The sequence below is a fragment of the Cyrtonyx montezumae genome, unplaced genomic scaffold, assembly GCF_038088225.1.
Source record: "Cyrtonyx montezumae isolate F1298 unplaced genomic scaffold, pur_monq_1.0 scaffold_13, whole genome shotgun sequence".
Classification (NCBI taxonomy): Eukaryota; Metazoa; Chordata; class Aves; order Galliformes; family Odontophoridae; genus Cyrtonyx; species Cyrtonyx montezumae.
This window is the reverse complement of record NW_027071859.1, coordinates 14641072-14659817: the sequence shown is the minus strand read 5'-3', so window position 1 is coordinate 14659817 and position 18746 is coordinate 14641072. Positions and strand designations below refer to the sequence as shown.

The window sequence follows — 18746 nt, the reverse complement described above, 5'->3', positions numbered from 1 at the left end:
TATTTACACTCTCAGCTGAGCGGCGCGGCCCCGCCCCCCGCCGCCATTGGCCCGGCACGCGGAAGCCCGCGCGCCCCCGCCCCGCCAGTGAGCGCGCCCCGCGGCGGATGGACGGGCGGGCGGCGGCCAATGGCGGCGCGCACGGGCCGGGCGCGGCGGCAGCGGTTATAAAGGGCCCGCGCGGCCCCGCGACTCAGTGCGAGCTCCGGCGGTGCCGACAGGGAACGGCAGGCAGCGCGATCCGCAGGCTCCGTGCGCTCTTCCCCGCGCCCGCCTTTCAGCATGAAAGCTTTCAGCCCCGTGAGGTCCGTGCGGAAGAACGGCCTCTCGGAGCACAACCTGGGCATCTCCCGCAGCAAGACCCCGGTGGACGATCCCATGAGTCTGCTGTACAACATGAACGACTGCTACTCCAAGCTGAAGGAGCTGGTGCCCAGCATCCCGCAGAACAAGAAGGTCAGCAAGATGGAAATCCTGCAGCACGTCATCGATTACATCCTGGACCTGCAGATCGCGCTGGACTCGCACCCGTCCATCGTCAGCCTCCACCACCAGCGGCCGGGGCAGAACGCCGTCTCCCGGACTCCTCTGACCACGCTCAACACAGACATCAGCATCCTCTCCCTACAGGTAGGAGCCGCTCCCGGGACGCGGCCCCGGCCCTTGCTCGCTCTTCCCCGCGCTCACACCGCCCGCTCTGTTCGCTCTCTCTCCCCGCAGGCAGCCGAGTTCCCCTCGGAACTAATGGCAGGTGACAGCAAAGCGCTCTGTGGCTGAACCGCACGGTGAGTACGGCCGCGACTCGTTTGTCTCGCGAACTAAAGAGAGCTTCCACTTAAAGGCGAAGGGCTGGGAGGGGGGGACGAGCCGTGTTTTGAGTTGATGGCCGCTTGCAGAAAGCAGCCCTAAAAGCGGCGCGGAGATGCTCCCGTAGCCGATGAACTAGGAGTAGAAAGAAAAGTGCTCGCAAGTGGTTGTAACGCGGTGCCCCGGCGCTGCCCGGCCCCGAGGCTGCCAAGTGGGGAATCCTGGCAGCGTTCCTCCCCTCCTGTGATGTGGGATTGTGTGCGCTATCGGTTCGGCTGGGGACTGCTTTTAATCAAGTAATTGCCCCAAGAGGCAGACTGGCGCCTGTGAGCGCTGCGTTGCGGAGATCCGGCGAGATATTGGGCTGAGAATCCTCCTGCTGTCCTTTCCCTGGAGCGTGTGTTATTTTAATGTGCAGTTTGCGCTCTTGAAGAGCCGAGTGTGTGAGCGTGTACGCGTTGCATCTGGACGCCAGGGTTTGCCCAATCTCTGAGTGTTTGGTTCAATGTTCAAACTGCGGCTTCCTCCCTGGCGCCAGTCTGTCCGGATCTCTGCCCTGTTAGCATGCTCCTAAATACGCCTCTTTTCAATCTCTTGCAGGTGTTCCACTCACTGAGGAGGGTTTTTCTTTTTTTTTCTTGCACAAGAATAAGTCTACAGGATTTTTTTTTTTTGAGGTGCTGAATTTTTCAGCTGTGTCTGGAGGGGAGAAATCCACGCTAACTAAACTAAAAGGACCTTTTAAAATGAATAAAGAAAATCAAGATTGATCTTTATCCCCCACCCCATTCTTCAACTTGGACTGAACCTAGTTATTTATGAAGAGACTCTTAACTACCCTTTCCCTAGTTGGAAGGCTTCCTTTATATACTATTCCCAACGTGGGGAGCGAAACAAAATCACACGCGGAGTTGCCCATTTTAAAGCAGACTTTGCCTTTTTTTCCAAAGGTGGAGCGTGAGTACCAGAAGGATCCGGTGTTCGGTGTTTTAGGAGAGGCCGTGCTCGGAAATTGCCTTTCTGACACGAACCTAGGACTGGATGCTGTGTATATATTTATATATAAATATATATATATGAGTGAACCCTTGTGAACTCTTTAATTAGAGTTTTCTTGTATAGTGGCAGAAATTGACGTTTCTGCAAAAAGTGTAATGATGTACTTAATCATGCTAAACTTTTTATAAAAGTTTAGTTGTAAACTTAACCCCTTTTTATACAAAATAAATCAAGTGTGTTTATTGAACTGATTGCTGCCTTTCTTTGGGGGACCAACCGTTTGCTGGCTCTGATTTGTGATGTTTGTGGGTTTTGGTTTTGTTTGTTTTTTCTAAGTACTTAAAACATTCTGTTACGATTTACTGAGCGAGTTCAAATGTGTAGAGAATATAAAGAATAAAATGACCTGAAGTGTGAATAATAATTCTTGTAACTCGGGAAGTCTTATTTGAGTGTCTATTCCAAACTCATGCCTGTAACCAGTGTGGAAGGAACCAGGGCAGTAATTTATGGCCGAGGGGATGCTACTGACAAAGTGTTGGGGAATGTACACAAGAACGGTCACGCTGAGCCGTTCCCACAGAGTGTGACTCTTCTCCCGCTCATACACTGCTGTTTCCAGCGGTGATGCCCCGGATCTGTTGATGGGTGTTGAGAATAATCGCCCCGATTGTGGGGTTGTGGGTGGTTATTAGTCCTGCAACTGTTAAATTTCTCTCTGAAAGCTTTGAACGCACAAGCTGGTGATGCGTTAACACGGGATCTGAAATGATGAAGTGACTGTTGCCTTTCCACACTGGAATTTGCATGCTTCCATGCAATATTTCAATGAAATGGGCTTTCTAATCAGTTGCAGCAGCAGCTCTGTATGACTAAGATACTGAGAATTGGGCTTAAATCACTGTTGTGTTACTGATTAAACTTTGGCTGCTCCTGAAGGAACTCTCTTCTCCATAAGAATTAAATTAAGTTTGAAATAGGAGTCGACGTTCTTGAAAGCCAGTAAGCGTCTCCTCTCCTGCCTTCAGAAACTTGTGTGTGCCGTGCTCTGTAATCCAGGCGCACTTACTGTACGCCCTGTACCGAGAGCCGTTCATCAGATCCACCGAGCTGTCACGGGACGGTGGATGTGGGAAGCGTGCCTTCCCCGATGACACGCTCATTTGAGCTGTTATACCCCCGCCTGAAATAGGAAGGAAACTGCCAGTCCCGCGCACGGATTACGGAGAGCCCCTCTCGTGAGGAACGAGGGGAACCTCGGGTACATAGGGCAGCCCTCCGCTGGAGCCGGGCAGCGTTTTGGGGCGGCTGAGCTGCTGCGGGGACCTCACCCGGGCCCCCTCCAGCCGCCTTTCCTTGCCCTTGACGCCAAATCCGTTCACGCAGGCTGGGCGGGAGCCAGCGCTGATCTCTTAATGCAGGAGCTCGGGGTCAGCGCGAACAGAAGGCGAGAAGGGCTCGGCCGGCCGGGCCGTGGGACGGGGCACTGCCCGCAGCGCTGCGGGGCCGGGGCAGCGCGGTGCCCCCTGCGGCCGAGCAACGCTACTGCTGCGCTGCACCGCGCGGGAAGCGCCTGAGCCCGGCCCATCGCCGGCACTACCCGCTCCTCGGCCCCAGAGTACCCCGAAAGGTGTACGCTTCGCCTCAGCTGAGGGCTTTACTCAGTCCTGCGAGCTCTCCCGACAGTAACAACCCAACGCTCACCACCCCATTCATTTTTCACCCAGCTGTTTGTGTCAGGGTGTGCCTTAAAGCATCCCTTTAAAGTCACAGTGTGATATGTGAAATTAAAGAGCTGCTCCGCTCACATCAACCCCACCGAGAACTGAGGCATGCGCGCCTCCGTACTTCAAAGCTGCAGGACAGTTCACACACCTGTAGACCAAAACTAGCTGTTGTACACAGCCATATGACATTCACCATTTATGAGGCATAAGGAAAGGAACAAAACCCAAAAAATAAACGTGTATTAAAAAGTGAGAAAGAAATGAGATCCCCCCTTACTGTTAACTAATTTGTCAGCTGAGCAGAGCAAGGGGCTGTTGCCAGCCACTCTGCATACAGGATTCACTCTTTGCTTTTGTTCTTAAGTCTTTGTCGGTCAGAGATGAACACAGCAAAGCCAAAGCATGAGAATTAACGCTGTGGTGCCGATGTTTCCCTGCAGATTTGGGCTCTCTATCCTCGCAGCATTGCCAGTGTGCCCCAGATGAGAGCAGAAAGCTCTCTGAGGCTGTCACTGCTCAGTGAAGCTGTCACTGCTTCCCCCAGCCCTGCACCCGGGCACAGCCCTGCGAGGGACACAGACCCACGCACTGATGAGAGCTGCTGGCAACCATCACATTTACGTGCTGCTCATTTTCCCGCATACACCTGGCACGAAAGTTGCAAACACACCTACAGACATGAATGTAAAGTCCTCATTTGGAAAGAAACCCTGTGTCCAGCTCTGGGCACCCCACAGTTCAGGGAACTGCTGGAGAGAGCCCAGTGAAGGGCACAAAGCTGGCGAGGGGCCTGGAGCATCTCCTGGGTGAGGAAAGGCTGAACCTGGGGAACAGCAGGCTGAGGGGGATCTTATCAATGCCTATAAATACCTCGAGGGCAGGAGTCAATGGATGGGGCCAGGCTCTTTCCAGTGGTGCCCCGTGACACAACAAGGGGCAACGGGCACAAACTAGAACTGAAGAATAAGTTCCATACGAACACGAGGAAGAATTTTACCGCGGGGTGACAGCGCTGGGACGGGCTGCCCACAGAGGTGGTGGGATCTCCTCCGAGATATCCAAGACCCTCCTGGATGCATTCCCGTGCGACTTCTGCAGGGAACTGCAGCAACAGGGGGTTGGACCGATGCTCCCGAGGTCCCCCCCCTCGAGCGCCCGCAACGACGCTGCGACCGTGGCCCTCTGAACGCGGCTCCGAGCGGCGGCCGCGGGCCGTGCGTGGAGGGGCACTGCCGCCCTCCGGCCAAGGCGCGCGGCGCTCGGCGGGAACCAAGTGCCGCTCGAGTCGCGTCAGCAGTCTGAAATCCGATCCATCTCCAGAAGAGGCGTTGTAATTGTACGAAGCCAGCGCAAAAAGTTAGCGAAGCTTATAGCGCACGGAGCGTAAGCCGCGTGCTAAAGCAAAGCGGAGGGGGAAGCAAAAGGGGAAAACAGTGCTCTGCCCTCACAGCCAGTCAGATGGGAGGGACTCGTGCTTCAGCCCGCTGCTCGCCTTGAAACAACACTGAAAACAAGGGGATGCAGGAGAAAGTGTGAATAGAGAAATGAGCGGTACAGAAAGTGCTGCGCTGGCCGTTCTGCCAGACTGCCCCTCTGCTGCCATCTGTCACACGGCAACAAAATGCAACAGCAATGGGACGCTGGTGGGAAGGTTCACTCTCTAGTGCCATACCAACATGCACCTCTGAAACCTTGGGCCAACATCATGAAACAGGAGGCATTACTTTCGGAGCAGCCCCCCAAACTACAGTTTCCAATCTTTCAGGTTATCTGGGCCACAGTGAGTGAAGAGGGACTGCCACATCTACAAAGGTCACTCTGAATGTAATGCCTCCTATTTATTTCCACGGAAACTACAACCGATACAAAGAGCACATTAACACTATTTCACAGAGCAAAACAAAACACTTTTTCATCACGGTCACCACCAGTAGCTCTGCATTTTCACCAGCAATGAACAACAGCCTGCATGCCACACTCATATAAATCTGCTCCAGCAGAGGTGATAGTTACAGTTACACTGTTATAGTTGCCACTGCTGAAACACAGCACCCACCGCCTCACTGTGCTCACAGCCACTGCTCGGCCTCCATACACATTCAGAAAGTGTCAGTGAATGTCACCATGATGGCACAGGGCAGGGGGTCCACAGCATGAGCTGTGCAGGCAGCATGCAGCCTGTGGGCCACGGGCTGGACATGCCTGCTAAAAACAAAGAGCTCAAGCCTACCCATAAGTGTTACTGTGTTACTGCTGATGGCCAAACTTTAGAAGTTTGCAAACAAATCTCAATTTTATTTTTTTTACATACAACCAAACTGTAAACCCACAACATTTTTCTTTCATTTGAAGAAGAGTGAATTATTTGCAACCTACCTTCTTGCACTCAACCAGGTCCAGGCCACTGCCACCCATCTGTTCAGCGCTCCCAACAGCCAAAGCATAGGGAAGAGCAGAAGAGCATAGTATGTGAGTTTTCCTCCATGTACCTGCAGCATCTCATGTCTCTGAGAGCAGCCTTCCAGGTATTTTGGGTGCATGTATTCAGAACTTGAAAATCCCAAGTGAATTATACCCACAGCTCACTGACGAGCTCTGTGTGATGGTTCAGAAATCTACCAGCAGGCCCATGCAGTACTCAAAGAGAAGGAATTGGACCAACTCTGCAGTCTACAAGAAACCAAAGCAGAGGGAATATGGCAGGTTCTGGTGCTGACTTCTGCCATCTTCTACCAGCTCATTGGAAATGGGAAAAAATATAATGCATGAACATCACTGTGTAGAAGGCTAATCATGAGAGATGTGAAAAATGACAGAAAATACCTATCTTCTGTCTGTTGAGGACAAGAGAGATCTTATCCCAGAGCAATAACATACACACACACACAAAGACCATGAGTATGAACATATATATACACACATATATAATGTTCAGATTATAATTTAACAGGAATTAAATAGCTGTTTTACTGCACATAAACATTTCCACCCAACATACATGAAGCAAGGTGCTGCCCATGTGGACACATGCTGTTTACCAACCATCAGTAACTCTCACTGTGCTCAGATCACCCCATCATTATCCTCACCACTCTTATAGAAATCTGGAACTCCTAGTTGGACTTCATCTATTACAGAAGTATTAAAACTGTAACTCTAAATTCCTAAATTCCACTGTAAATCTCTTCTTCAGTCATTCAAAAAACTTTTGAGTTCCTTTGAGACAGAACTTCTTGATTAAATTCATTTGATTCAGCAAATGTTTAATTATTCACCTATCTAAGGATCTTTCCATCCCACCAGTCTAATTCAGAAAAAAAGCCATTCTTTGAAGGAAACAAAGGTTACCTGTTTGGAAGTTTAGCTCTTTGCAGTCAATATCTACCTAAAACCTGTGTACATTAAGTATACACCACATCCTACATGCAGCATAGTTTAGTGACAGTGTGAAGTAAATTCTCAATCTGAAAAACTGAAACAAATTGTCACAGATATGGAATGGTATGTCGTTATTCTAGCAGCTTCGAGTACTTACTACTACTTTTATTACTATCTTAGGTCAACAGTATTGTCTAATAGGTGAATAAACAGCATTTGCTAGAGGGAGGAAGCACTTATGAACAGATGACCAAGCAGAGGTAGAAATACATACCCAGACCATATCAGACCTAGAGGAAAGTAGATTTGTGACTTATTAGCCAAGGAATACCTGGAATTTTTCAAATGGAAACTCAGAAGCCAGGCATCAAAGAGAAGAAATGAAGGAAGTACTTCAAGTGTTGTCTGACTACCACTGGAAAATGTGCAGTGGCAGTGACCTGCTGCAGAACAATGGGCACGTGTGTAGAAGTGGAAGAACAAGGTAAGACGGATAAATGGGACAGTGATATAGGAAAATCAGTGTGGCTCTGCCAGGAGAAGAGAAGAAATGATACAGTCACACATAGTGAAAAAGTGTAAAATGCAATGAATAAGACCTAAAGGAACAGCCCAGATAAGAGAGACAGAAGAAAATGCTTTTATAATGTAGATAATGAATGCAGTCATCAGTTCTACAAGAAAAAAAAGAGGGAACAAAAGGCATGGAAATCTTACCTGTTCCATGAAGGAACGGTCAGAAATTTCCTCCAGTCTCAGGAGAGTTTTAACAAAGACCTAAAATCAAAACTGTATGGGAACTGTTGAATCACAGCCTGAACCACTGATGGATCACCTGAAGTGAGCACTGAGTCAGCCGCAGGAGCACGGGTGAAGGCAATGCACCTGTGTGGTTGGAAAGGGTGGAGTCTGGCACCACCTCTCCCAGACCCCATTTAAGGGCTGACCACCACCAGGGAAGGATCTCTTTTTGGAGACTGCTTCTTTCAAGTTTCCTATCGTGAGCCCAGGATGCGAGTGAGTGTTTTTTCCCTTCATTTTGATTGTCTATTTTCCATCACAATAATCTGTCTAACTGTACCATCTATAACATATCTTGGCTATAATACCATTTGGTATCATTCAGTGTGTTAACATCACATCTTACAAAAACAAAAATCTCTTTAATTCCACTGTGCTTACAAATACAAAATACTAATTCAATGACCAGCCTTGGACCACCATTAGAACCTTATGGGTTTTTTTCTTTATTTGATCAATTATTCACACTGCATAACCTATGAAAGATCAGTTGTGGCTCCTGATTCCTACATCTATTGCAATTGACAAAATTTAACAATTTATAAGGAAAAATAAAATCATTAACCATACAAGTATTTCTTAAAAACTTCCTTCTGAGGGCTAATCTGTCAGGAAAACTGATAAGTGAATTAATCACCTTCATTGATTAATCAATTCCTGCTTCACACACAACACCATCCACCATAGGCAGCATGCAGTTTACTTAAAACTGGGAGATTCATTGAGTAGTGTTACTGTTAGGACTGACACTAAAAGCAAGAGTTTGTGGTCTAAATTACTCAATCAGATTTAGTGATTAAAAGTGTTCACTATTAAACAGCAACAGCAGGTTCTTCTAGCTTTCAAGTTTACAAGGGAAAACCAACATTTAAACACCTCTTTAGGGGCATTCATTCATGCAGCAACCTAAACATCAAGCCAGCATTCACAGGGAGTGGACATGAACAGTGTTTTTCCAAACCTGAAAAAGGGTCCATCTGTAGTACTGAGGTAAGCCATGAGGTGGAGATGAGCCCAGGTCAGCCTTCATCCTGCTAAGCTGGCTACCAACAGCATGGACTGTTGTCCGGACTTCAACGTGAGAGACAGCTGTAGACAATACATATCTGTATCAATACTTACTGCCCATCTGTCTGAGCTGCCCTAACACCACCAGGTTCCATTTTAGACATACCCAAAAGCAAATTCTGCAAGGTTTCAAGTGAAAGAAAACTTGCAACTATTATTTTGCATTGATTACTAGGTATTTGTCCTTATCTTCAGGGCAGTTAACACCAAAAAGTGGGTTTATACAGTGACTGTAAGGTAACTGTGCAGCAATTTGACGTAAGGCATAACAGAGAATGATCACTGCAAAGAGACCATCAGACAGAGCCTCTTAAGGAACTGAGTATTTCACCCAGCCATTCACAGGCAATCTTCAGCTTCCTGGAGTGGAAACTAACTAACCAGCTAACTAACCCTTTATAGAATGAAAACAATTTAAGTAAACAAACAAACCTCTAGTTTACTATTTTTTAGTTTGAACTGTTCATGAAACACGCCTTTAAGTTTCTTGATCAATTGATGGCTTCCACACATTTCTTAAGCGTTAATTACAAGTCAGGAAAGAAAGTCCTTATCATTTGATGCCTATAAAGCTGGTGAATGATTTAAGGTGTCCGTGAAAACACTTAAAAGCTACAAATGCTTCTTACCTTTCCCTTCAAAGTCCGGATGCTGAAGCAGTTCAAGTAAGTAATTTATCAGCTGCTGTAAGTGATGAAACAGGGCTTCACTGATGTGGGGGAAAATAATGATCTTGTGGTTCGGACTTTGAACTGGGAGCTACGAGACACAGCTCTTATTCCCAGTTTCCCGAGACTGTGTGTGACCCCTGTGAGTCATTTCACTGCCTCATGTTTCTGTGCTTGTATGAAAGTGGGCAGCTGAGTTCTCTCTCCCAGGAATTCTTATGAACCAACACATCTGAAGTGGTTGGACACTGGCCTGCTTTTGCAACACTAAATGGAACAGGGGCAGCAGCATTCTTGGGCATTAAAACTGGCCATTTATCCTGCACAATTGTACCTGCCACACACAAACAATTGCCAGTCCTGACTGAAGTTACGTCGCTCAGATGCTCTCCTGGTTTTTCAGTATCATGTTTTCTTTTCGAGAGAGATTATCGGTAGTGATAGGAGAAATTCCATTGCGTAGGCCAAAGAGTGGTCATTAGCTTGTTGGGTTAATTCAGGCTCTCACTTTGCTTACGTTGATCAATAAAAAATAGCTGGGGAGAAGGAAAAGCCTTGGGTACACTCGGATCCCTGAGTAAGGGAAAAACTGTTTCTTTGGGCCCAGATGTAGATGACATAGACTGTATAGACACAGAATACATAGACTGTATTTTGCTTAAACAAGCACAATACGTCCTCTGACCTTTCTCATCTTGTAATAATATAAAGATGATTGAAATTTAAATCTGAAGAATTAAACAGTGTAATGAAAAGAGAGAAATAAAACCAGAGCCTGAGCAATCCTGTGACAAAGGACAGATGTGGCACCAGCAGCACAAAAGTCCACTTTTTAACCTTTTCAAGAACTTAAAAAGCAAACAGCAAACCATCTTACTTAGATACTTCCACGATGATGCATACATTTAGGGATGCCAGTAACATCGCAGCATGGTAGCAAAACATGGCTATGCTGGCTGTGTGAGCAAAGTACCAGAATCACACTTGTGACTGGAAGCACTGCCAATGAGATCATGGACAAAGTTATCAGTCTGACAAGGAAAACTATTATCGTAATAGTCCACTTGATGACTGGAATGGTCTGGAACTTCACTTCTTGCTACCATTGCTACCTGGCTTCCAACAGGCATGTGTCCTTAGCACTCTAGAATATATACACAGATTTCAGATGTGCCCTTTTGCATTTGAACTTCTATTCCTATTTCTCTGGAAGGGCAGTTTTGCAGCCCGTGCTACTTCACAGGTATTTACACTCAGGCCTGTTCGACCATTGAATTTCCTAGGACAGAAAAATGGTTTGGCATACACTGTTTTTCCTCTGGGAGTCTCATAAGTGCTAAGTGCAGTGACAGCCACCGACTTAAAACATACTTCTGTTCATACCACTATCTAAAAGCAAGAAGAATAGGCTTGAATGGCCAGAGGTCACCTTATGATTCCTTTTTGTTATTTATATTACTTTCAGGAGCTCCCAGGAAACGAAATTCCACAACTTCCCTAGATAACCTTGACACTACTTTAACTATTAGAATGCTTTTTGTTTCATTTTTTTCCCCCACAATGACTTAGAAGTTGATTAGTTTGTGCTCCAGTGATGGAGCTTCTTATAATCCCCCTGTATCAAGATTTTACATGTTTACAAATATTTACAAATCACATCCACTCAGCCTCTTTCCTTTTAAACTCAACAAATCAAATTATTTCATTATTATATATTTGAAGGTCCATTTTTTAAATTTCTTTTTTTTTTTTTCTTTTTGCCATTCTCCTCCAGTTTGCTTGTTAAAGGTGCTCAGGCCTGGACACAGTACACCTTCAGCAGCAGGGCGTATCTCTCCTGTCCTGCATTGTATGACACTTCCATTAATACACCCCTCAGAGATTTCTTTTTTTTTTTCCTCTGCCTTCAACAGTATCACTTACGTTGTTGATTTAGTATTGGTTTGCTAACCACACTAAAGCTATTGTTTTCTGCAGTATTTCAGTGGGATATACTGCATTTTAAAGTCATGCATTTGATTTCACTTTGGTAACTGCAGTACTTCATGCTTGCCTTTTCTGAATGCTATCATATTAATTTACCATGTTCTATATCAGTTCTGTTCTGCGGAGTAAGGCAGGTTCAGACAAGAGTAAACTTAGAAGTCTCCAATAATGTTGCTAATATACTGAATAAAAATGGACCAAGCAGACCACACTTTGACATTATATAATCATTCCAAATCCATATTTTCAAGCAGACTGCTTTCATTTCATTGCATGATTTGCTTAAGATTTAACAAAGCCTTATTGAAGTCAAACATACCGCTACCATCTGCAGAGCAGCAACCCCACCAAAGGACAAAACTGAAGCCATTTGATAAGGGCCATTCCTTAAAACTCCATATTGTTTAAAAACACCCAATGAATAAAATTAGCTCGATGAATGAAGTTCTTGCAGATACCAAAAAAGCTGACTGAATGACTGGTAATTCCCCAGGCCCTCCTTTTTTCCTCACATGTGTGGCCTAAGTAGTCCTGTCTGTCTTCTAGTAGCTACACTTCATGTTATAGCTCTCACTCTTTCACCAAAAAAACCCAACCTTGATCATGGTTTACAAGCTGTTTTGAATGGATCTTTAGCTTCAGCATGAAGCAGGCCACATTGACTTGAAACAACCACTGAAAGAAAAACCAAAGGTGTTTGAATTATTATCTGGCCTAAAAACTGTTGGCACAGGAATGAAGTATTAAGAACCTCCTGATTTGTGGATCCTTGTAGTTTTCTGTTAGTAAATACTATTCTTAGGATTGCAGCATTCCCCTGTCTATCTAGCTCTACAAGATAATTGGAGAGAAGATAAAAATATTCAAAGGAAACCTTCTGGAGCTGTCCTGTAACAAGCCAAACAAGTCTATGGAGTCAACTTACCTTGATTTCCTTTTGCTGTTGTTGTTTTGGGTTCTTTTGTTGATTTTTTGTTTGTTTTTCAGAGAACATTAGACAGAAAACCTTACAAAACTGAAACATGAATACTCTGATAATGCTTTCTTAACAGTGTTTCCACTTCCAAATAATTCTAAGTCATCTGAGTTGATAAAATTTCAGAGCTACAAGGCATCAGTTTGGACAGTTTTCATGAATTCATGCAGTATTTTTTTTTTTTTTTCAAAATCCCTCTCCTTGAGCAGTGACTTACTTAGACTCTTAGAAGTGTTATTCACTTACATGTTTATATTGTAATTGCACATGTTCACAGGCAGTTGAGAATTGTAGATCATAGATATGATAGATCACAGATCTGTAGGGGTTGGAAGGGACCTCTGGAAATCCATGGCATATGTTCACACCACATCCTCAATTCATGTTTGAGCTGTAGATGCTGTCACACCTCAGTCCTGAATCCACTACAGAACTCAAGGTAGCAGAGAGACTTTGAAGGGTAAACTAGGAACGGTTTATTTTTTCCACTTTAAATTATACGTAGTTAAATCTCATCTCACCTTCATCAAAAAGGGCCACAAGGAGGATCTGGGGAACTCCAAGCCTGTCAGTCTGACCTCACTGCCAGGCAGATCATCTTCAGGGAGATTGTACAACACATGCAGGACAACTGGGAGATTGGGCCCAGCCAGCATGGCTTCACAACAGCCAGGTCCTGCCTGACCAGCCTGATCACCTTCTATATTTGAGTGACCCATCTGGTGGATAATGGAAAAGCTACCTAGAGTAGCTGGAAAAGTTAGGTAGTAGTTCTACTACCTAGAGTAACCTGGAAAAGTCTAGGCCCTCATACTGAGAAAGAGGGATCTGACTGTTAACTCCTAGATATCTGTATGATGCCATAACTATTACTCAACTTGGACTCAAAACCTTTTGCTTCTGCTTTAAGCAGAGAAGAGCTTGACAATTATCTATTGTACGACTCTCAAGGACTACTGGAGTTTTGATGAAGCGTGCCACTGTAAGCATGTTCCATCTTAGCCATCTCATATGTCATTACATTATTAAGCAGACTTTGTAAATAGCTTTGGTCAGCTATTAACACAGTCCTGACTTGATCATGAAAGGGTCAGTTCCATCTTCACATCCTGGTCATGGAAGAGCGGCTTAGGTATGTGAGGCTATGTGAAAATCCAACATTAAAGAAGAATCACTTGGAAGAGGGAGAAGCTATTAGGACTTCATGGATGCTTTAACTCAAAATGTTTAAGGGGCAGTGAAAGCCATGAAGGTGTGGATTTCACCTACTCTCCTGAACAATGTTACAGCCTGAAAAGAAACACGATCAGGAAACGAATGGTAGGGTAAACATTCCATCTGCAAGCTTTTCAAACAATTCCATCAAACCCACAGAGCCCTTGGGAATACTGAATAAACACTGAATTTGGTGCACCAAGATAACTTTGCCAAGTTGAGTGTGGAACAAACCACTGGACAGAGGTGCTGCTTTAGCTCCAACAAACTATCCCAAACCAGAAGCTTTGTGTGAGAGACTTGGCGAGGCTTTGCCTATAACTCTCTCATAGCATTCTTCATGTTCTTAAGGACCTCTCTTATAACACAAGAAAATCAATATCCCAATGCTGACAAACACCCAGTATTCATGTTTAAGAAAGAAGATTACTTGGACTAGAAAAGGTAAAGATTTTTTCATTAGAGATCAGAAAAAAAAAGACAATATTGGAATTTCCAACTGAAAAAAAAAGTGTGATGTGAGAAATCACAAAAATATGTGTAATCAGTTTCTGGTCATAGACCCAGAAAGGCACAAAACAGGAATTAAGGGTGTGTACACCTCAGGAGCACTTTTTATATTCAAGACAAAGGATATGTACTGAAATTAGTCAGGATATAGACACAAAAATCTAGTCAGAGAAGTTAAAATTATTTTCCCCATTATGATTTCAGTCATTCACCACGTATTCAGGACATGAATGAGCATGTGAATATGGTACTTAATGGATAAAAAGCAAAGACTTCTGAGCTGTGAGGAGCAGACCTTATGCCACACTACTCATTGCTATAGTACATCACTTCGGTGTTATCAACTGCCACTTGAACATGCCATCTCTGAATGCAGGCCCAGCACTTTTTTTCAGATACAAAGGTTTTAAGATATGCATTAACAGAATTTCCTGCTCTTCAGACATTAGTTTTCAGTTTGAGCATTTCACTAAGTGACATACTATAGTGTGGAATGAAAATAAGCAGAAAAAATGCATCTTTTGCGTAAAGCATCAGGGTTTGGAGTGTCACTATCACCGACATGTTTCGACTTCCAGAATGATGCCATGGGATTCTGTAGTTCACAACTAGACAAGAAAACAGGTATAAGTAACAAACTAAAAAAAAACCAGTTGTTTTTCCAGGTATTGCAGAAAGAGTAGGAAGGAGTTCATGATAGTAGAACAATGAGTGTCCAACTAATTCATCCAACTTTTCACAGCCTGAAATGAATCCTGAGGAAGGAAAAAAAAAACTCAAAAAAAATCTGTCAGACTTCATCTCCCCTGGACTCCAGAATCTATTTAGGTACAGGTGTTTCAGGTGATTTTTTTTTTTCTTTTTTTTTTTTGTGTGTGTGTGTCTACTGGCTCTTAAAAGTTTGAAGAAGCATGAAGTAGTTTTAAGGATCTGAACAAATCGGTCTTTGAATGTGTTTTCAGAAAACAGTCATCCAGGCAAATGAATCCTGGTCCATCTTAGATAAGCTATCCTCACTGTTGGGTCCTTGCTAAAAGACTAGCAGTCAAAACAAAAATGTAACTTGCATTCTTTCAGAAAGTCCAAATACACTAAAAGACAAGAATAAAAAAGTTTCCTTTCATGTATTGGAAAAAACAAAGTGGGATTAACTTCTCTGAATTTAAAGCATAAATGTCTTCCCTTGCAAACCTGTACTTTTTGCTTGGTAGTAAAATGTCTGTATTGTCATTGTAGAAAAGAGACTTCTATTAGTCCCAGGATTGAAAAGAACCTACCACATGCTTATGTAAATTACTGTACAGAGAGCCTTCAAAGGTAAAGACTGTGAGGTAGAAAAAAAGAAAAAATGTAATTATTGAACACTGTAGCCAGGACTACAAAATAGTTTGTATTAGCATATAAAAAGATCTGGTGAAGCTGAGCTACTCCATCATCAGACAGAAGAGAGGCAGAAGGTAGCACAGATGGTGAAGACAGAGGAAATTATTCATGACTCCTCACCACACCTTGAATGAAGCTACTGAAAAGATGATGGAGAAAATTAAGACCAGAAGGCATACAGGAAAAAACAAAGTCTCTAAATCCTCCTTTATATTCAGAAGTTGTAAATATATCCTGAGGTTAAATGGGTTATAGTTTAAGGAATTGTCTTATACAGAAAAACAAAACATCAACATTTCTCTTTATCTCTGAAAGTAAAATATCTGAAAACCAAAGGCTGGTTCTTGAGTGGGCAAGATGGAGGGAAGGAAAAAATACTCCTTCAGGTTTCAAAAAACAAACAAACAAACAAAAAAAACCCCACAACAAACAGCCCCCAGCCTCCCCAACAGAACAGCATTTTCCACCATTGCTGAAGCAGGAAATACTGCACTGTACAACAGTCCTAAGGTTATGATGACAAACTTGGGAAGTTTCTTTAGTCCAAAATGACTACAAGCCAAAAAAGTCAGAATTTTGAAGTTACATCCTTTTTTTGACCCAAAAAAGTGAGAGGACCACGAATAAGCTCCAAGGTTCACAAAGAGGAAAACTTCAAGAGGGTGGAAAATAAAAATGCTGAGCAGTAGCTGGATGAACAGGGATGTCTGGGTGAAATGTCAGAACTTCTCACTGGCTTAAGTCAACATGAAGTAGAAGGGGACTTCTGTTACCAATAGAAGTGCTATGTGACTATCAAATAAAAGCTCAATGCTAGACTGTACCAGAAAACCAGAGAACTGTATTCTGCCATTGCTTGACTTTTCTGGCATCCAGAACGAGGCCAGTATAACATTGCCGCCTCTCAGAACAATGACAAATACAGAAGGATTTAAAGATATTGGGATATGTAAGCTGATGCAAGAGTCTACATTGCCTTTAGCCAAGGGCAAGCTACCACACTGTTCCACAAAAATACTGATATACTTGGTGTTTTTGGTTTTTTGTTTTTGTTAATTCTCCACTGATTGCTTCCCTATAGTTTAATTAGCAAGGAAAGGCAGTAAAGCATCACAGAATTTCCATTAGTTTTACAGTTCCCTATAGTCAATATTTTACGCCTATGTTTTTATTTCTAGGTTCCAGGGACATATACAAACCATTCATCCTCTCCCTTTTGTTTTCTATCATGAGAAAACTGGGACACAAATAAAATCTTATAATGGACTGTTATTATTCCCCTCTTCCTGTCTCATAAACAACAAATATACTCATGTAACGACAGAGAAACCCCCACTGGTTTCTTTACAATTCTGCAATCCAAGTGACGCAATTTCTGTAAGAAGTAATGATTGATTGGTGATATCAGTACTCAGAAAGACTGGAAACACTACAACTCTTTATGCTGAACCTTATAATGCCAAAAGATTTTAAAAAGAAACAAACACAAAGTGTGCTCTAGTTGCTAACATCTTATCTTTGAGAGAAATACACACTCAAATATAATCTTAAGTAAAATCTCCCAAATTCTCACCTTTTCCCCCCCCCATGTTCTTCTAAAATATTACAAGTTTTTTTTTCTTCCCACTTCTGAAGGAGGTCACCCTAAAATAGGATAAACTAAAAGAAGGAAATCAACCAACAGCCTTTCGTTTACAAGCTTACCCAGTATCAGTGCTGTAAGCAAACATATGTGGGGTGAGCAAGAAGAATATCTTTCAATGCTTCTTAAGGCCCAAACACTTGGTGTTATGACTATCAGTCTTATAAATGAACCACAATCTCTTACGACTGAGAAAACATTGTTGAAAAAGCTGTACTTCTGAGTCTTTCTGGGAGACTAGGCATATATTTTCTAAAACAAAACGAAATGCAATAATACTAAGCACATCACAGAAGTCAGACCTTAAAAGTTAGACTCAAAGTTCAATCCAAGAAAACCTCCTCTATCGTTTTGTGTCTTTACACAAAACAACTGAATCGTTATAGTGCCAGAAGTGCCACTAAGCCGCAACAAATAAACATCTCTACTAGAGGATGCCATGTGAAGGTTTCAATAAAGGATAAGTTACCTAAGCACAGTATCAGTGAAATAAAACAAGATGCACACAACAGCACAAATAATACAGAAATAGCAGTTTCCCATCAGATTTAAATTGCTTTTCAACTTCCACAGCCAGCTCCCATTTGTTAATTATATGGCAAAACATACTGGGTACTAAATTAGCTTGCATTATAGATAACTTGAATGAAACCTTTAACTAGATGTAAAACATCTAAGATCATCTTCTTAAAAACTGTTTGGTAGGTTTCCACATGCCAGATAGTCTTCTGGAAATCCTAGCTCTGTTGGAAGTTGTTTGAAAATACTTATGACTTACCGTTACACTCAAATCTCAAGTTAACGTTTTCAAGCAGCCAATTCTCTATTTCTTTTTGCAGAAATTCAGACACCTGTCAGAACATGTCAAGCCCATTAAACTCTTCCATATTCTCATGAAGAAAAGCTCTAAGTAAAACTATCTCCACTCTCTTTATACAGGTGAAAAGGCCCTTTCTTATTAGTACAGAAAACTAGAAAATGCAGTGCCATAAAGCTAACATGAAACGCCACATTTTTTTCTGCTTAACCAAATTGGAAGCTTGCTTCAACTTTTTCCTACCAAAGCTATTATTCAACACAGGAAAGATCAAAATTCTAGCAACAATCTCTATTTCAAACAATAATTAATTAACATTGTATTCCTGATATCACATTAGCATGTTACAGCTTTAGCGTGTCCAACGTAATTAGCATTGTAAGGGGTGACAGCACTGGCACAGCTGCACAGGGAGGTGGTGGAGTCTCCTTCTCTGGAGGCATTCAAGACCCACCTGGACACCTACCTGTGCAACCTGGGCTAGGGAGCTGCTCTGGCAGGGGGTTCGACTTGATCTCTAGAGGTCCCTTCCAACCCCTACAATTCTGTGGTTTCTCTTAAATGTCTGAAAATTCATGACTAGGTATTAACGCTTCTATTTTACCACAATTGTGACTTTCAACTGAGAAACCTCAAATATCCAGGTATTATTTTACTTGGCAGCTTGTCAGTATTGTATTTATAAACCCAAACAAACCTGTCATCAATGATAAAGCTATCTAGCTTCAAGGCCATGGATGCAATGTGCCTGACTAGGAAAAACAAATGC

The 18746-nt window shown here is 43.3% G+C and overlaps 1 protein-coding gene across 1 annotated transcript; it reads left to right on the top strand.

The window, feature by feature from the left end:
• Positions 1-226: 226 nt before the first annotated feature.
• ID2 (inhibitor of DNA binding 2) lies at positions 227-2053 on the top strand. Its single transcript, XM_065730739.1, has 3 exons — positions 227-630; positions 721-785; positions 1408-2053. The coding sequence occupies exons 1-2, from the start codon at positions 283-285 to the stop codon at positions 775-777; spliced, it is 405 nt and encodes a 134-aa protein (XP_065586811.1). The 5' UTR covers positions 227-282; the 3' UTR covers positions 778-785; positions 1408-2053.
• The last annotated feature ends 16693 nt before the right edge of the window (positions 2054-18746 follow it).